The 19,400-nt window shown below is 40.9% G+C and overlaps 1 protein-coding gene across 2 annotated transcripts; it reads left to right on the top strand.

Annotated features, from left to right (window-relative positions):
- The first annotated feature begins 1,779 nt into the window (after window positions 1–1,779).
- letmd1 (LETM1 domain containing 1) lies at window positions 1,780–18,818 on the top strand. 2 transcript variants are annotated; one of them, XM_067976543.1, is made up of 9 exons: window positions 1,780–1,878; window positions 4,222–4,382; window positions 6,863–6,978; window positions 7,737–7,819; window positions 9,747–9,933; window positions 11,055–11,156; window positions 11,469–11,621; window positions 13,058–13,154; window positions 15,765–18,818. In XM_067976543.1, exons 1-9 carry the CDS (start codon window positions 1,787–1,789, stop codon window positions 15,839–15,841), a joined length of 1,068 nt encoding a protein of 355 aa, XP_067832644.1. In that variant the 5' UTR covers window positions 1,780–1,786; the 3' UTR covers window positions 15,842–18,818. The 2 variants fall into 2 exon arrangements, with proteins under 2 accessions (XP_067832644.1, XP_067832645.1); XM_067976544.1 differs by lacking the exon at window positions 15,765–18,818 and adding an exon at window positions 14,212–14,612.
- Window positions 18,819–19,400: the final 582 nt, after the last annotated feature.

Here is a 19,400-nt window from a genome sequence, read left to right as displayed (position 1 = left end):
ATAAAAAGTGCCTCACAATCAGAACATAACACATCTTTCATAATGTTGAGGTTGGTTATCCTGGTCAGTCTTGTCCTCCTAGGTAAGTAGAACAAATACTCATCACCAATTGTTTAATTGGGAGGAGGGGTCAGAGCATGAATACATGCAGTCAGAAAATAATTCAACCAAGCACATTCCTCTAACCATGGACTGCCTCATGTTTTGAAAAAGACAAGTGGGTAATTGGTGGCACATATGACCATAGCCAATAAGGAGACAGTCATCTTGTTTTCTTTCGCCAATAACTGGTAGCCAGTGCAACTAGACACAGGCCTGGTCCTTGCAGCAAGATCTATGGGGTGCACTTTGACTGTAACTTTAGTGTGTGTCACAGCAATGCTATTGTTACAATATGAACCCTACCTGACTCAGAATGGGAGGGGTGTGAGATTCTCCAGCGTGGAGTCAAACCAGATTAGACCTCCTGGATACTTCATTGCCTTGCCCTGGGGCTGATTTAAATTTACTGAGAGTGTGGATGCTCCCTCCTGCACTTTTAATACATTTAAAATTTAACTACCATGAGTGGAACATACTTAAAGGTCGCTGCTGGATCTGACAGCACCAATCACAGCCAAAGGTACTGCCAGCTGCAAATGGATACTGTAGCAACCAATCTGAGATCAACTGTACTCAAAGGAACCAAATGAAAAATCCACTTGAGGGGGAGGGAACAAAATAAGGAAAAGTTATAGCAGGATATGAAATCAATTAGGACTGTCACATTTTTTGATTACGACACCAGTGTGGTAATGTTTTAAAACTTGATCATCTTTATTTTGTAACATAAATTACAGTAAAAAAGATGTATAAAATAAATGTTATTCAATAAATATGTTAAGTATGATAAATACATTCAGCATGCCTTTATATTATTTCAGCATAGTTAGATATTTTTTCACATACAGAGGAGAATACAAAGCTCTTACATTAAGGATAACTTTTTATGATATTCCAGAGTTTATTAATTCTGTGTTGTAGTTTTTATAATTAGAATTATCTACCTCTCTCCTCCTATAAGATGCTCCTTAAAACCTACCTCTTTGATCAAGTTTTTGATCACCTGTCCAATACCTCCTTATGTGGCTCAATGTCAATTTTTGTTTGATATCATTCCGGTGAAGCGCCTTGGAACGTTTTACTATGTTAAAGGCGCTATATAAATGCAAGTTGTTGTTGTTTATTTTTCCAGTCTCCTCCCCTCAGTCCTGATTCTTGTTGGGGAGCAGTTCCACAGGCACCAGCAGCCCTCCAGTATCTCACTCAAGTGACCATTCTTTGTGTTTGATGTCAGCATTTGTGGGGGCATCGCAATTCAGCCCGATCTTGTCCTCATCAACATTCACACAATGGTCACTGGATATGGATCGGTTTTACTTTATCAAAACCTCTCAGAATTTTGAACACCTCTATCAGATCTCCACTTAATCACGTTTATTCGATTGAAAAGAGCCCCAGTTTCTCTGGTCTCTCCTCATAACTTCAGCCTCCCATCCCTGCTATAGTCCATGTGAATCTTTTCTGTACTGTCTCCTTGGCTTTGCCATCCTTCCTAAAGTAAGCCCATCAAATCTCGACCATTGTAATAATAAAGATGAAAAAAAGACAAGTACATAAGATTTAGAAGCCCCACCTGTATTCTTTTTACTACACTTTTTAAAATTACCTTGATTTTTTTTTGAGGAGATGGATGACATCGCGAGACTCGATAACCTTTGCACCCGCCCAACCCCCGTTTTCTAAGATGGCACTGGGTAGAGGCTGCTTCCGGCTCCAGGGGCTGAGAGGATGTCGCTTCTCGGAGTTTTTACACTATCCAACGGTTTATGTCTCACAGTAAGGGAGGTTTTTTTTGTAAAGGGAACGATCGAAGTCCTTCGTGTGATGTATTATTAGTCACTAGCTCTGTGTCTGCTTTAGCGCTTTTATTTCTAGACGGCCCAGCTCCGCAACCGACACAGACAAATGCAAACAGGGCAGATAGTAAACAGCAAAAGGTTTATTACAATTTGTGTAAATTACTAGGCATGAAATATGTCTTTAAAATGAACTATGGACAGAAACACATCTCATTTTGAGGGTTATAAAGAAGCAAAGTAAATTTGTAATCACTATAATTTATGTGTATTTAAAGAATGTGTTCTTACGTATAGGTGTTCTAATTTGTATATCATTTCCCACTAGATAGTAAAGGAATTCTTCAGGTAGGTGCACAAATATCAGGTTTATTAGCTGCCCCTTAAGAACTGGCAGACAATATGATAAATCTAAATTTGCTTTCAATAATTATCTTTTGTTTTATAATTGTAGCTGCTCTCCTGTATATAGTAGTGGCTACAGCTGTTCTCCATTACCCATACTTGTTTGCGGAGTTCTGTAGTGATCTCAAGTGGTATAGTGATGGAAGAATGCTTGATACCCATTCAACATTGACGTCCAATAAGATGTTATTCTAGCAGTATGCTGTCTTCCTTGGGGCAGTATTTCTTGACTTTTTAATCTCATGATTGTGATTTTCATGAATCTTTCCAAGCAAATTCATCTAATGTGAAAGTACATTTGCAAAGGTGGTGTAGTATTTGGGGTTTTAAAGGGCTGTGTCATGCAATGGCAGAATGTAAACTTGGCCTTTGATTCCTCACAAAGTGAGTTTGCATTATTAGCCATAAGGAGGCATCAGGCAAAGACTAGGAATTGCTCAACAGGGAAGAGATAGCTGCCTACTCTCGGCTGGGGTATGGTGTGTGATGTGATGCAGGAAGAGCACATTGTGCCAATTGTTTTTACATGTGTGTGCAATTTAAAAGTTACGGGGAAGATTTTGCATTCAAATTATTAATAGACAAACAGACAAGTATTGTAAAAGTAAGTGTGCTTACCTGTGTGGGCACATTAATGTCTTTCTTACATTGACTCAAAAATCTATGTAATAGCTGAATTTCTGTGATCTGTTTACTATTGAAAGACTAGTGTCAGTTTGATGGCCAGTATGAGGTCACCAGAAATCCAGCTGAAAAATATAGTGCAAGATTCCATGCTGAGTTTTACAACATATTTTGAGCGCAAAGCAAATACACCAGAAATGTAATTGAAATATATAGTGCAAGATTCCCTGCTGGGTTTTACAAAATCTGAGTGCAAAGCAAATACACCAGAAATCCAGCAGAAATGTATAGTGCAAGATTCTCTGCTGGGTTTTACAAAAACCTTCTGAGCGCAAAGCAAATACACCAGAAATCCAGCTGAAATGTATAGTGCAAGATTCTCTGGGTTTTACAAAAACCTTCTGAGCGCAAAGCAAATACACCAGAAATCCAGCTGAAATGTATAGTGCAAGATTCTCTGGGTTTTACAAAAACCTTCTGAGCGCAAAGCAAATACACCAGAAATCCAGCAGAAATGTATAGTGCAAGATTCTCTGCTGGGTTTTACAAAAACCTTCTGAGCGCAAAGCAAATACACCAGAAATCCAGCTGAAATGTATAGTGCAAGATTCTCTGCTGGGTTTTACAAAAACCTTCTTAGCGCAAAGCAAATACACCAGAAATCCAGCAGAAATGTATAGTGCGAGATTCTCTGCTGGGTTTTACAAAACCTTCTGAGTGCAAAGCAAATACACCAGAAATCCAGCTGAAATGTATAGTGCAAGATTCTCTGCTGGGTTTTACAAAACCTTCTTAGCGCAAATCAAATATTTTGCTGTTGTATGTAGCCCAAAAATGTGCGCACTAATCACAATTTGAAACTTGCTGTATCTTGACAATGCCCCCTTTCTTAACAGTGTAACGATGCTTCCCAGTGACTTGGTTGGTAAAGTGTGTAGCTGAATCATACAGACTAGAAGATCGCAGGTTTATTTCCTGGTCTGTGTTGAGTTAGCTGATCTCAGCCAGGCTAGTAGGAGGGATACTACAGTTGGCATCGGTGCTCTTAGACTAGTAGCCAAAGTTCCTGCTCTTGATTGCCGTCCAGTGATCCTTGCTGGAATCTGCATATGTGCGGACAGGATCTGGTTCACTGGTGATGTATTCTTTCTTTCCCCCTTTTTCTTTTCTCTCTCCCTCTCTCCAAGTACAGTGAGAAAGCAACAGCATACCCTCATTGTGATGAAACTGCTTACAGGTTAATTGATGACTATTATTTTATTCTCTTTTCTCCCCACCCCCCCCCCCCTTCCAGGCTTACTGGTCACCCGTTGTCACAATTTTTTACAACAGCGAAGAGGAGTACTTTAAGTTCAGCCATCATCTCAAAGGCCAAACGTTTGAATGCAAAATACGAAAAATTTCTGGAAAGAAACTTTCCACGTTTTTATGTGATCTATTCAACCTTTTTCAGAGGTGAGTTAATGGTCTGAAGGTATGGATCATTCATTTTCCAGAAGCAAATGTGACAAAAGCTATAGGGGAGAAAGAGGAGCACACAACTCATGATATGATATACCAATACAATACTCTATATGAAAGTGTACAGAGGAAAAGGTCAAAATTGCATTTGCTGTTCGTCGCTACAGTTTAGGAGTAGACCAATAAATTTAATGGCGTCCACTACATTAACAGATAGTCTGTATAGTCCCTGCTGTCTCTCCTGGCATTGTCCAGTGTAGTGTTAGGCCATACAGACCAAAAGATTCAATTTGTGTTCTGTTGCATTAGCCTCAGACAGGACCACATTTGGGGGTGCTACAATTCACTTCAGGAACCCTAGGCTAGGGAAGGAGAAAACAATCAGCCCGGGTTCCCACTCCTAATTGCTATTCAGTGACCCCATTCAACAACAACGGCTTGCATTTATATTGCACCTTAACTTACAAAAATGTCCCAAAATATTTCACAAAGGAAGAAAGGAATGGTTTTAGCCATTGTAGGAGAGATGGAAAGCACTGATGAAGAGATAGGCTTTGAGCAGTCTTTTAAAGGTGGACAGAGGGATTTGGGGTGGGACCTCCAGAGAGTAGGATTGAGATGACTGAACTCTATGCCACCAATTATAAGAGTGAAGGGGATGGGGTAGGGGATTCATGGGGCCATTGTCAGTGAGTCGGAGGGCATGGGAGGCGACGTAGACTGGAGGAGGTTGCTTAGGCTTCTTCGACAGCACCTCCCAAACCCGCGACCTCTACCACCTAGAAGGACAAGAGCAGCAGGCACATGGGAACAACACCACCTGCACGTTCCCCTCCAAGTCACACACCATCCCGATTTGGAAATATATCGCCGTTCCTTCATTGTCGCTGGGTCAAAATCCTGGAACTCCCTTCCTAACAGCACTGTGGGAGAACCGTCACCACATGGACTGCAGCGGTTCAAGAAGGTGGCTCACCACCACCTTCTCAAGGGCAATTAGGGATGGGCAATAAATGCTGGCCTCGCCAGCGACGCCCACATCCCGTGAACGAATTTTAAAAAAGGTAGGGCGGGGGTGGCATACATGAGACTAGTCAGAGGACGTGGGAGGGGAGATAGGCCAGTGGAGGTCGTATCGGAAGGGTGGGGTGAGGCTGTAGACAGATTTGTGGATGAAATGAGAATTTTAAATTCTATGCTTTTATCGGACAGGGAGCCAGTGTAGGTCGGTCGTGGATCTATGCCCCAGCCAGAGTCAGTGCCTCCAGGAGAAGGGGTGGGGGAGTATTATGAGCATGTCTGTCTGAGGTCCACAACCTTTCCACAGTGTTACACTGTCATTTCTTTAAACAAAATGCAGTGCCCAGCCCACTAATGAAAGTACAGAATTCGGCACAACGCATGGTATTTCCTGACAGTCAAGGCTGTGTCAAGTAAACAAAAATTGCAAGTGAAAGTGTGAAATCAAACCCATTAAATATATTTGTACATATCCAGGTATCTAAGACATGATTAAATACTAGTTTTTATTCTGCTGCATTTTTGCTAAATTTAGTGAAAACAGGAATTTTGGCCTTGCATAGATTATTGGTTCAGCAGAACATTGAGACATCTTGTTTTTAAACAGTTTAATCAGAATGGATGTAAAATTTAATACATTTGCCAGTTCTCTTTTCAGTTTGATAGTATTTGATAAATTTTGAAGAAATCTCATTCCCTTCCCTTTCTCCCCTTCCCTTGGTCTCCCTTGCAGCATGCGCAACCTTATTCCCATGCCTCTACTGATGCCACTGTATAACGGGTCATTAGGAGACTCCTGACAGAGATTCTTCTCACTGGCTCGGTTGAGATCACGAACTCAGCATAGTGAGAATGTGTAATCATGGTGACGTTTCTTTAAAGGTTATTTTTTACATTGTCAAATGTACTCGCATGCAAACAAGCTGCTAGCATTATTTGACTGGACCTTCTCCACTTCCATTTCCATGGCCTGTCTTCCTCTTTCACAATTTGTTCGTCTTGCTTTCTTTCTGATTCTCTGCACATTAACAGATTGGACTTAGTGAATGGTGGAGAGCATTTGTGTATGTTCCTTTATCTCATTTATCTATATTCTTGCAAAATCCTGTGTTGCTGCTGTTGCAAGCATTTGCAGTATCATAGAATCTTACAGCGCAGAAGGAGGCCATTTGGCCCATCGTGCCTGTGCTAGCTCTTTGAAAGAGCTATCCAATTAGCCCTGCTCTTTCCCCGTAGCCCTGCAAATATTTCCTTTTCAAGTACATATCCAATTTCCTTTTGAAATTTATTATTGAATCTGCTTCCACCAACCTTTCAGGTAGTGCATTCCAGATCATAACAACTCGCTGCTTTGAAAAACATCTCCTTGTCTCCCTTCTGGTCCTTTTGCCAATTATCTTAAACAGTAATTGCATTTTCACTATTGATAACTTCTCATTTTGTGTATCTTGTAGGTTTCCGTTTATTGTTTCTTGACTTCAAGGAAGTTAGTGTGATAAAGCATAAGATGGCTGAGCAGGGGCTCAAGTACAACCAGCTGCCTTACAGAGAAATGGAAAAATTAAGACAGGTGGGAGCCTTTTTTCCACTTCGTAAGTGACGGTCACTTTGCTGCAGAATGCTACATTTCATTCCTTTGTTCCCATTCCAAGCAATGAGGCATTAAAGACAAGGTTTTCTTCACAGGATAGTGATTGTTCAAAAGACCTTTTTCCCCATTTGTGTATGCTTTATCCTCGTTCTTCTGAGTCACACACCCTGGTCTCTGACTGAGAAATTAGACAAACGCAGATATCTCCAAAGCTTCTACCAGTGCCACTTTAAGGCCCACCAATGGTTTTGGGGTGGGGTGGACATAAGTGAGATCCAGAGATTTTTAATTTGCTCTTAGGGTACCTGGTGTAAGAAAAGGAAAATGTCACTTTGATGTAGAGGAGAGTGGTCAGGTCCTCTGAGATTGGGGCACAATGGAAGGAGCTTTACTCTGCATCTAATTGTGCTATAACTGATTTGGGTGTCCTCGTTGCTGACACTAGATGGCTGAAATAGGAAGTGTCCCATTCCCCGACACTAATGTCCCTCACTTTGATGAACACACCAAAAAGATCTCTTGCACAAAAGAGAAAGAAATGAAGTAGAAATTGAAGTAACAAGTAATATTTCATTTTGGAGTGAGCAGTGATGAATTTAGCAACATATTCAAGCTTTGTATGTGTGTGTTTATGGAACTACATACTGTACAATGATTTCAAGTAAACTGACTGTGTTGCCTACCTGGTGATATCAGAAGTTTTTAGCAGTAACCTATAAAAAGCTTTTCTCTTCCAGTTTCGCAGAGATGTTATAAAGGTGATACCTGTGGTGCTTCTCTCAATTCCACCATTTGCAAACTATATGGTGTTTATATTGATGTGAGTATTTTAAGAATTAATTTTCAATATGCTCTAGAGCTGGACAGTCACAGGTCAGGTCAGTCCAGCCTTATTTTTAAATACGTTTTGACCAAAGCTTTGAACTTGTGTACCATAAAATAGTGTATTGACCACAGTGGTATAAAAGGCACTTCCACAATTCTTATGCCAGCTAGCAAATAACGCTTTTGAGATTGTTATAAAGTACAGCTTGCACCTACAGGTCATTAAAAACCTACATGAAGCTGTAACTTATATGCCAGATTGTACGGTAAATGGAAAAAAGCTAATTTCTGGAAGTTTTATCAATTATTTTGTTCACATCCTTCTTGTGCTCTTTGGTTTTAGTAATATCATCATGCCACCTAGTGCCAACTGATGCTGTAAATGGATTCATTTTCTCTGAATCTTTACAGCACAGGAGGAGGCCATTCGGCCCATTGTGCCTGTGCCGGCTCTTTGAAAGAGCTATCCAATTAGTCCCACTCCCCTGCTCTTTCCTCATAGCCCTGAAAATCCTTCCTTTTCAAGTATTTATCCAATTCCCTTTTGAAAGTTACTATTGAATCTGCTTCCACCACCCTTTCAGGCAGTGCATTCCAGATCATCACAACTCGCTGTGTAAAAATTTTTTTCCTCATGTCGCCTCTGGTTCTTTTGCTAATTATCTTAAATCTGTGTCTTCTCGTTACCAAACCTTCCGCCACTGGAAACAGTTTCTCCTTATTTACTTTATCAAAACCATTCATGATTTTAAACACCTCTATCAAATCTCCAATTAACCTTCTCTGCTCTAAGGAGAACAACCCCAGCTTCTCCAGTCTCTCCACATAACTGAAGTCCCTCATCCCTGGAACCATTCCAGTAAATCTCTGCACCCTCTCCAAGGCCCTGACATCCTACCTAAAGTGTGGTGGCTCGAATTGATGGGACCTAACCAGTGTTTTATAAAGGTTTAGCATAACTTCCTTGCTCTTTACTCTATGCCTCTATTTGTAAAGCCACGGATCATGTATGCCTTTTTTTAACGGCCTTCTCAACTCGTCCTGCCACTTTCAAAGATTTGTGTACGTAAGCCCCGGGTTTCTCTGTTCCTGCACCCTCTTTAAAATTGTACCATTTCGTTTAATTGCCTCTCCTCATTCTTCCTACCAAAATGAATTACTTCACACTTCTCTGCATTAAATTTCATCTGCCATGTGTCTGCCCATTTCATCAGTCTGCCTATGTCCTCCTGAAGTCTGTTACTATCCTCCTCACTGTTGACTATATTTCTGAGTTTTGTGTCATCAGCAAACTTTGAAATTATGCCCTGTATACCCAAGTCCAGGTTATTAATATATATCAAAAAGAGCAGTGGTCCTAATATCGACTCCTGGGGGACATCCTGTATACTTTTCTCCAGTCTGAAAAACACGCTCTGCTTTCTGTCCCTTAGCCAATTGCGTATCCACGCAGCCACTGTCCATTTAATCCCATGGGTTTCAATTTTGCTAACAAGTTTATTATATGGTACTTTATCAAACCCCTTTTGAAAGTCCATATACATGAGATCAACCCTTTCCATTACCTCATCAAAGAACTCAAGTTCTATAAGGAAAGAAAGAACTGTCATTGATATAATGCCTTTCATGACCTTGGCGTCCCAAAGTGCTTTACAGCTAATGAAGTACTTTTGAAGTGTAGTCACTGTTATAAGCTGTAATACCCTAAAGTGTTTATGTGCACTGCCAACAGCACTGCAGAATGATGTACCACGTGGATTGGATGCAGTAAATGCCTTTACAAGCAGTGGTTTTGGAGCTTTATGAGGGCTTTTAGGGCAGTAAAGATACACCAGTGTCAGAATTAGTGAATTAACTGTCAGCACTGAACTGTTGAACCCATATGTTTCCTAAATCTGTACACAACATTTTATTATTTGTAGGTATTTCTATCCACGGCAGTTGTTAATAAGACACTTTTGGACCCAGGAACAGCAGCAGGAGTTCACCGAAATCTACCACTCGATGCGGGCACAGGTTTACCCAGATGCTGTGAGCAGTTTGTTCAAAGCAGCGTCAAGAGTTCCAGACAGACAACTGAAAGGCCAACTATTGCACCTCGCCAGTAAAGTATGTACACAAACATGTTGCACTGGGGGAAAGTATCATTCTCAAGCTTATTACTTTGAAACGGGCACCTGTCAGGTGTTGTGGCATTGCCTATTTGTGTACTGTGGAGTGGCAAGATGCAAGTTTGTGTCTGATTCTCTGCATGTTTTATTCCCAATCTTAGCCATCTCATTGGGAAGGCACCATGCTGATACTTGGCATTGTCCAAAATGGAGTAGCGGAAAAAGTGAACACGTATCCCCAGGTTTTTACATAACTCCCGGCAGCTGGTTAGTCTGCCAAGTAGAGGCCTGGAAGCAGATCACCTACCTACCATCTTGGCTGGCGAATAGTACAATAAGACCGAAAGTAAGAGGGGGGGGAAAAAAAGTGTATACAGGGGTGTGTCACGAACTGTCATGGTGACTAGCTTGAAGATTCTTTTGTAATTGGGGATAAAAGTTTTGAATAACATTATTAGTGAATAACAAAAGTCGAAAATAACCACTGATGGGGAAAGCACAGAGATTTAATCAATAAGGAAGAAATAGCATTTAACCAATGAAGAAGAAGAAGAAGAAAATTGAAAGACTAGATCGTCACGACGTAAAAGACAAACTGGACGCACATGACAGATATAAGACATTTAAGTGTAGATTTGCAGGCTGTCTCGCACAGAGAGGCCACAAGGACGGCTGGTGTGGGAAATAGAAATGTCATACCTGTGAGTGCTGTTCTCAGTTTAGGGGTTAAGGCATATACAGCAAGAGAGAGCTTTACCCTACATCTAACCCATGCTGTATCTGACCCTTGAGTGCAGGGGCAAAAGTTCCATTCCCCAGTAGAGAAAAAATCCTCCGCCCTCCAAAAAAAAGAGCTTTATTTAATTTTTTACCAGATCTGCTAAATTAGATTTACAGGGCTGTTGGGCACTGTCGGTGTGTTGCTCCATGTTTCTATCCAATCATTTATCCTCTCAATAAGTTTCAATTGCTTTCTTGACCTACACGACAGCTGTTCTGAGGCAATAAACCTGGTCTTGGACATTAAATGCATTGTTTACCCAGTTTCTGATTATAGGAAGCTGTTTTTTTGGCTGCCAGTGGATTTGTGCTGACACATTGTTCTGTATTTAAATGAAGATTCAGGAAGGCATGCACCCAGAAATCTCCCAGCTGCATGCGGTGGCAATACTGTTTTCTCGGCCTCCTTTAGGAATACGACGCATTGATGCACACCAGATGGTAAGGAAGTGGCTGAAACCTTGAGAGATGTTTATTTCTGTCAACCAGTTAACCTTCAAAGTAAGCGAGTTTAAATGATGACACAGGTCATTGGTACTCCAGCATGCTGTGTTTTAAACAGATCAACTCCTTTGTTAAGATAGCGAACAAAGTAATTTCACACACTAGTGTTGGGCATTTTGCACAGTGAAATTTCTAGGCTGATTTTTTTAAAACTCTGATTACATTTTGAAGTGAAAGGTACAAAAGAAATGTTACACTCATTCACCTGTGTCCCTTTGTCTCTTATAACAACTGCTGTTACCTTCTTAGAAAATCTTGAGTCAGGTGATGTTCCTCACTCCACATTTGCCCATCTTCATCCTGCGCCGTCGCCTCTGGAGCCACATAATGGAGATTCGTCATTTGGACCAAGCTCTAAATAACTTAGGAGTGCATGACCTGTCGGAGGATGAACTGAGGATTGTAAGTAAAAGGGTTGACTGTGTGCAGCTGGTATATCAACAACGACTTATATTTATATAAGGCCTTTAATGTAGAAAAACGTCCCAACATGTTTCACAGTAGCATGATCAGATAAAAATGGAGGCTAAACCAAAGGAGATATTAAGAGGGATGACCCAAAGCTTGGTCGAGGAGGTGTGTTTTAATGAAGGTCTTAAAGGAGGAGAGGGAGGCGGAGAGCAAGAGAGGTTTAGGGAGGGAATTCCAGAGCATGGGGCCTAAACAGCTGAAGGCACAGCCGCCAATGGTGGGGCGAAGGAAGCCTGAGATGCACAAGAGGCCAGAACTGGAGGAACGCAGAGGTCTCGGAGGGTTGTAGGGCTGGAAGAGGTTACAGAGATAGGGAGGTTGATTTTGACTTGGGCGGCCGAGTGCGCCGGTCGATCATCTGTACCCGCGGCAAAGTAGTGGCCATGATTCTGAGGCACTGGCCTCATTAACATCGGGCCAGCAAGCTGCGGGGCACCAAACAGGCGTTCCGATACAGTTCACCGGATTGAGGCCTCCTAATATCAAGACATCCAGGCCTCCAGCAAGTTAAGTGAAGGGGGAGGGGGTAGCGGTCCAGATTATTTTTGCGGGGCCCGGAGGAACACTTTGAAAGAGACCCAGAATCCGATTGTGTTGCCTCGTCTCTTGAATGGACAGTAGTATTGGTGGTGGTGGGGGGGGGGGAGGCAGAAATATTACTTTGTTTTATGCCTTGAACCTATTGTTTCAAATTGGCCTGGCGAAAGTATTTTGTTTTGAATTTCCCCACTGTGTCCTTGCAAAATTATGCTCAGGTGACCTGAACAGGGAGCGCTGGTCACTGCCATTGTCCAATGTTTCTAATTTTTTGTGCTGTAAGTTTTTTGTATTGTAAATACAGGTAGTGTCATTAAAGTGGGTTGTTTATTGTTAGGTTTTTCTTTCATTACTCCACCATGCTAGTAGCACATTACTAACATCGTGGAATGAATTTTTGCCCTGCTGAATAAGCAGACCGTTATCACAAGAAACCCCGTGACGAACACATTAGAGGCTAATGCTCGAGCTTGGCCTGTGTATGGCGTGCAACTGTCTTGAGTCGATTCAGCTATTTGCAAGTCAGATGTGCAGACCAGAGCTGGGCTCAGCTTGAGCCTGTCAGTGACACGAGCTAAATATAATGCTGGCTTTTCTACCTTTTAAAGAACATTGACTTTTTCTAAAGAATCTCTTCTATATTTGTATAATGAAATGTCATTGTTACAAGACATTGGAAATGAAATATGTACATCACTGGAATAAGGAAATCTGGTTGTCCTACAGATTAATAAAAGGGAAATGCTGAATGCTGTTTTCTCTCTTTTTTTGATTTGTCTCTCTGAACATGATTAGCCTGATCATTGTTTTGTTGTTGTTCTGATTTCAAGGCATGCCACGTAAGAGGTCTGAACTCAGTGCACCTGAGCCCAGCACAGTGCAAGGATTGGTTAACCAAATGGGTCCAGCTTTCTAAGAAATTAAAAGGTAAAAGGACACAGAGCAACATGAATAATGTTGCAAGTGCATTTATCAGCCTCTTGTTGCTGAAGGTTGTCTTTCAGGTAACATGATAGTGTGTATAGAATCACAGAATTTTACAACACAGGAGGAAGTAATTCGGCCCATCGTGCTGTGCCCACTCTTTGAAAGAGCTACCCACTTAATCTGTTTCCCATACCCTTTGGAGTGTTTTTCTTCAAATATTTATACACCTTTTTAAAAGCTATTATGAATTCTGCTTCCTCCATTGTTTCCAGTCGGAGATTCCTTGACCTAACAACCCTTTTCATAATTCTATATGTTGTTAATTAAGGTGTTAGGATGCATTTTGCATCAACGATACACATTCTTGGATGTAGCATCATGGGAATAGCAAGTGAAAGCCAAGAGTTTTCCCACAGGATAGAAAAGCAAGGGGAGAATCTCCTCACGCCACTCCCAACTCCAGACAACTTTAACAGAAGCAGGGAGCAGGCTGCATGCCTATCTTACCCTATTAGCATGGATAAAAATGCATGAGGTGAGGGGAAAAGTGGGAAGAGTTCATAAGTACAGCACAATAACATGCATCACTCCAACAATTTTAAAAAAAAACTAATGAGCAGATGTTTCCAGGCCTCATGTTTGAAATGTAGTCTAGCACTATTGGCAGTTTCTGCAGCTACATGAATCCAATCCCTAAACAATTGCATATCTGACTTGTGAATCAGGCCCCTGCTGCACTGATTTTATTATTTTGTTCCACTGTTTAGGTTTCCCTACATTGCTCACCTTTCCCAGCCCTTGAGTGGAGAAAAGCAATTTGCTCCCAGTACTAGGCCTCTGCCAATGGTATTCTGTACCTGGCGTTAAGAAAGAACTTACATTTATATATCAGCTTTTCAAGCCCTTCAGACATCCCAAAGTGTTTTTACAACCAATGAGTCTTTTGAAGTGTCGTCACTTGCTATGTAGGCAAATGCTGCAGCCAATTTGTGCTCCCAAACATCAGTGAGATGAATGAACAGTTAATCTGTTTGTGATGTTGGTTGATGTTGGCCAGGACACCGGGAGAACTTCCTACTCCTCTTCAAATAGTGCCATGGGAATGGAAGATGGAGGTCTCAGTTTAACGTCTCGTACAAAAGGCGGCACCTCCAACAATGTAGCACTCCCTCAGTACTGCACTGAAGTGTCAGCCTAGATTATGTATTCAAATCTGCAGTGGGCCCTGAATCCACAACCTTCTGACTGAGGTGAGAGTGCTAGCAACTGAACCAAGCTTTTTTTCCCCCCCAAGTTCTTTGCCCTTTTGACCATCCTTTTAATGTGTATCTGCACGTTCTGATACTCATTTCACTTTCCCCCTGTAGAATTTGTAGGGGTAATTTTCCCTCACTTCACTTCTGATTCATTTGTTATTCAATTCAGGGTCCAGCTTGTTTAGTCTACTCTTGCCAATTCTGGGTATGCATTTATATTGCATGGTCTGTATTATGCCTTTAAAGGTGTTCCATTTGTACTGTATTGAAGTGTTGTAAACTTCCCCAATTTGCTTAAGCCCTTTCCTCATTTCTTTGAAGTTAGTCTTTTTTAAGATTATATACCTGGCTCCTAGTCTTAGTTCTGAATACCAGATCATATTGCACTTGATCATTCTATGGTCACTGTCCCCCAAAGATGCTATGAATACCATTTTCTCGTGTTATCCGGATCACTTACCGTTACCAAGTTGAGATGAGCACTGCCTCTTGTGGCTTCCCTGACACATTGGATCATGAAGCATTACGCTGACCAACTTGGACTCTGAAGCATTTGAGTAAACCTAATTAATATTAGGGCTTTCACATGCTCTTCCTACCTCTTCATAGATCAAACTTTCTTCCTTATTCTAATCTGGTGGTCCTAACCATACATTAGTTTTGCCCTTGTCACTTTAAAGATGTTCAACCAGAGTAATTCATTGTGTAACTTTCTACTTCCAATAGGATCAATTTCTTTAACTTCCCAGGTGTCTCTGACACACAGGGTTACACCACCACCTTTCCTGTCTACTCTATACCCCTGTGTGTTATAGTCATTACCATCCTCTGGAGTCTACCATCCATAGCACACTGGTCCACATGTACATGTTTTTTTTTACACGATTGTGTTCAGTCTTTGTGAAGGAAACTTTTTGGAATGTAATCTAGCAGTGTTAAGATTTCAGCACCAGAAAGAGGATATAAATCTATGGAGCTGCTGAACCCAAGAATTCACATCTGGAGGATCAGGTTCCAGTTATATCTCTCTTTAAACTGTTTAATTTCCAGTAAATAAAACCCTTTGTGAAATCCTGCATCTCTTAGGAAAAAAGGTGTTAATTTTGTAATGGCACAGTAAAGACTGTTCTCCCGAGACCCACTTATGATTTTGGAGGTGATTCTAGTTAGCCCTGTATGTAGTTCAGAGAGTCACCAGGTTTCTGATAAAGTAAAACTGTAAAAGCTGTGATCAGTATAGGAGCTGGAAATTTTAACGTGGTTAGTTTTTGTGTGCTAGTAGAAAGTGTATCTAAAGCACCTACAGGTTGGCAAAATAAAAAAAAAATGAAACTGAAATATTTTCTGCTTTCAGATTCTGAAGCCTCACTGCTGTTGCACAGCATGGTGTTACTTTCCACAAATTACCTCAATTCCAGAAAAAGCAAGTAAACCTTAAATGCAAAACTGGGGAGTGGCCATCTGTGTTTACCCAAGACGTCTCTGTGTTGTGTTGACGAGGATTTGTTCCTGCATTAGTGCGAGACTGAGACTCCAGAATTCAAAAGCTTGCCACAGCTATCTTGCCTCCTGTGTTAGAATGATTGTGCTTGGAGGCAGGTTTTCCCTAAGGAAATTCAATGCAAATATCTGAGAGAGAAAGAAAAAGATATATATCATTGTTTACTTAAAGCACATATATGAATTAATTTAAACGAAACTTAATGTTTTCCGGACCAGTATTTTTTAGTTTTGAGCAATGTGCATTGCAGTGGGAGATTGTTTCTGACATGTTGTAAATTTTGCAGCCAAGTCACACATGCAGATTTTTTTTTTAAAGATTTGACTAAGCATTGGGAAAGGAACCACTTTTGTATTTGTTCTCAGTAACAGCACCTCCCCCCCCCCCCCCCCCCTCCCAAGTAAGAGTCTCTTGGATCCAGCCAAATATGTCAAATCAGTGGTGAATCTGAAGGTCAGTTCCTATTGTGGACCCATGTTCATTAGAAACTGTCCAAAATCACTTCACTGAAGACTTTTCTCATCCATCAGGGAGTAGACAATAATGCCTTCTGTCTGATCTGGAAAATCAGTGCCCTGATTCTGTTTTCTGTAAAGGCAGCATTTCCTTTTTTTTTTTGGAATTATTTTCAGTCACTGAATACTTTAACTTTTCATCATATTCTACTCACCCCATTCTTCACTCGTGCAGCTTTTGTTTCACAATTGGAGTGTAAAAGGAGCACAGAAAATTCACCTTTTGCTCAGTAGGTGGATCTCCGAAGAGCATCCTGATGCCTGTGATCCACCCTCAATCCCAGAAACATTCAGGTGAATAACATTAAAACAAAAGCAAAATACTGGGGATGCTGCAAATCTGAAAGAAAAACAGAAAATGCTGGAAACACTCAGCAGATCAGGCAGCATCTGTGGAGAGAGAAACAGAGTTAATGTTTCAGGTCGATGACCTTTCATCAGAACTCTCCTGGCTGAGCACACTGGAGTACCTGATGTCTAGAGAGGCTTGGTCCACTGATTATACACTTTATTGGCCCTACAACATTTTATTAATGACCATATAAATTGGTGTTAGTATATATATTTTATTTGAGAGTTCTTTGTGTTGGATAATGCTTTTTAAGCTTGCAGTTAGCTGAATAACCAAATACAATGTCATGCCTTTGGCTAAACTGCTGGCTCAGTTGGCTGAGAAATCGATACAGATGTGAAACACTGATTGTATATTTATCCCACCTCAAAAAAAAAAGGTCAAGTTTAGTTAATCTTATAAAGCCTCTGCTGCCCATCTTAAGTCGTCTGCCAATATTCGGCAGCAAGAGGGACTCTGCAAATTAGTTATATGTTCTACCCTGTTACACTTGAGATGTTGCTACCTGCAATACACCATATCTTTTTGTATTTTATACTATTTTAAAATGTTCCCACCACTTCTAGTTCCTTTCCATTTCACACTTCTCTGTGTGGCGTTGCGTCTCCACACTGATGCACTATGTGACCAGAGCAGCAAGGACAGTGCTCTCTGCCGTTCCAAAAGTAAGGTTACTTCATGGCATTAAAGTTGAAGCATTGATACTAGGGATCCTATAATTAGAAGGAAAGAGAGCATCGTGGAACTCACTGGGACTTGTGCACTCTATGCAAGCTCATTTCTTTCTTAAATCCTGAATTCTGACCTTTGTTATGTAATGGAATCCTGGACAATTGTCGTCACTTTCCCAACTAGTTAGATTTGCATCTCCTGATTTAACCTAAATCTTCATACTGCAACGTAGCATTTTGAGTAGCTAAAATACAGAGGAGGGGAGTTTGATATATCGCTTCCAAAGTTGGACTAAAGGTGATGGGGGCTGATTTTTACCTTCACCACCTGGGCAGTAATCTGTCTGAGCGGATCACCTGCCCGACTTTCATTCCATTGAGTTCAATAGCAGTGAAGGTGAAAGTAACCCAGATATGTCTGTCCTTGCCAAACAAGTGCAGCAGTTAACACCTGAACCTGCGCCATTTATTAACACAAAAATGGACAACTTTAACCATTTTATGAAATTCGTGTTTGGATTTCCAAACAGTGGAGATTAACCAACATTGCTCATGTTTACCTAAGTAGGGGTTTGGATGAACACCTACATTGCACTGATAACCTGCTTGTATGTTCCAGTTCTACTGATTCTGTTCATTTTCTTTTTAATTGTTTTTTTTTTATATATATGCACTGCATAAGACATTTAAAAATGAGGGATAGGATTTCCATTCCCCCACTCACTTCATAATGTGTCAGTTCTATCTTTTTATGGATTTTTACTTTGTGTTGAAGTCTGAAACTGAATAAAACTTCCTCACTAAACCCCTCTGCTTGCTAACTCCCCCACTGTTTCTTCCCCCCTGAAGTATCTTTCTACGTTAAGACACTCTTTAAAACCTACCTCTTTGACCAAGCTTTTGGTCACCTGCCCTAATATCTCCTTATGTGGCTTGGTGTCAGATTTTGTCTGATTACACTCCTGTGAAGCGCCTTGGGATGTTTTACTACGTTAAAGGCACTATATAAATGAAAGTTATTGTTGTTGTTTAAGGCCCTATATAAATGCAAGTTGTTATCATTGGGCTTGCATGAAACTTTTCTGTTCTGGGTGTCTTCGAGTGGAAACGAAGGTGCTTACCTTCAAAATAAAAAAAAGTCTCGAGAGTGGGATTAAGTGGCCCAGGAGAGGGGCAAAAGGGAATTATATATTCTGAAAAACAAAGTGCTGCTCAACAAGACTGTGAATCAGTTGATATACATTTAGTCTACCAGAAGAGGGTGCTCTTTCCCCACTCATTTCATGATGTGTCAGTTCTGGCCATTTTTATGGAATTTTACTCAGTCTGTGTAGAAGTCTGAAACCAAGTAAAATTAAATTACCTACAACTGTGGTGTCCAAGCTTCTTGTCTTCCTGGGCCCCTTAAATGTGTACTATGGAGCTTCAGGGCCACATATAAAGTTTAAATCCAACAATCCTGTTAATTCCCATATACCTCATGTTGCTGGCCCGAACAGATCCTGGTGTTTGGATTTAGAATGTATCCACTAATGAAACAACAGAGCTAAGAACTGCCCTTTCCAAACCTCCAGCCCATGAAATTGAAACAGGGTAAACCAGCAAGTAAGAAATATAAACTCAAGTCAAACTGAGTTGTCTGAGCTGGAAGTTTGGATACCTTCTAGAATGATTTTATTTCAACCTTTTGCTGTTCGAGTAATGCAATCATTTTATTTCCTTAAAGCAGCTCGGGTGTGAATAGAAGCTGGGTTAGTTGATTCTGAATTATTTCAAATGCACTAAAGGACTGGAGTTTGAATTTATCATATTTTCCCCTTTGTTCATTTTGACCCAAGTCTTTCTTCCATCTACTATACTACATGCCATTTGCCAACAAGAAGGCAGTCAGGAAGGCAAGCTATTGCAAGCCTAAGCCATTTCCACCCTGTTCTAAATCTGGAAGACATAC

This window comes from Heptranchias perlo, chromosome X (genome assembly GCF_035084215.1).
Source record: "Heptranchias perlo isolate sHepPer1 chromosome X, sHepPer1.hap1, whole genome shotgun sequence".
NCBI lineage: Eukaryota > Metazoa > Chordata > Chondrichthyes > Hexanchiformes > Hexanchidae > Heptranchias > Heptranchias perlo.
Note: the sequence above shows the minus strand (reverse complement) of the source record. Positions and strands in the feature narration are given on the sequence as shown.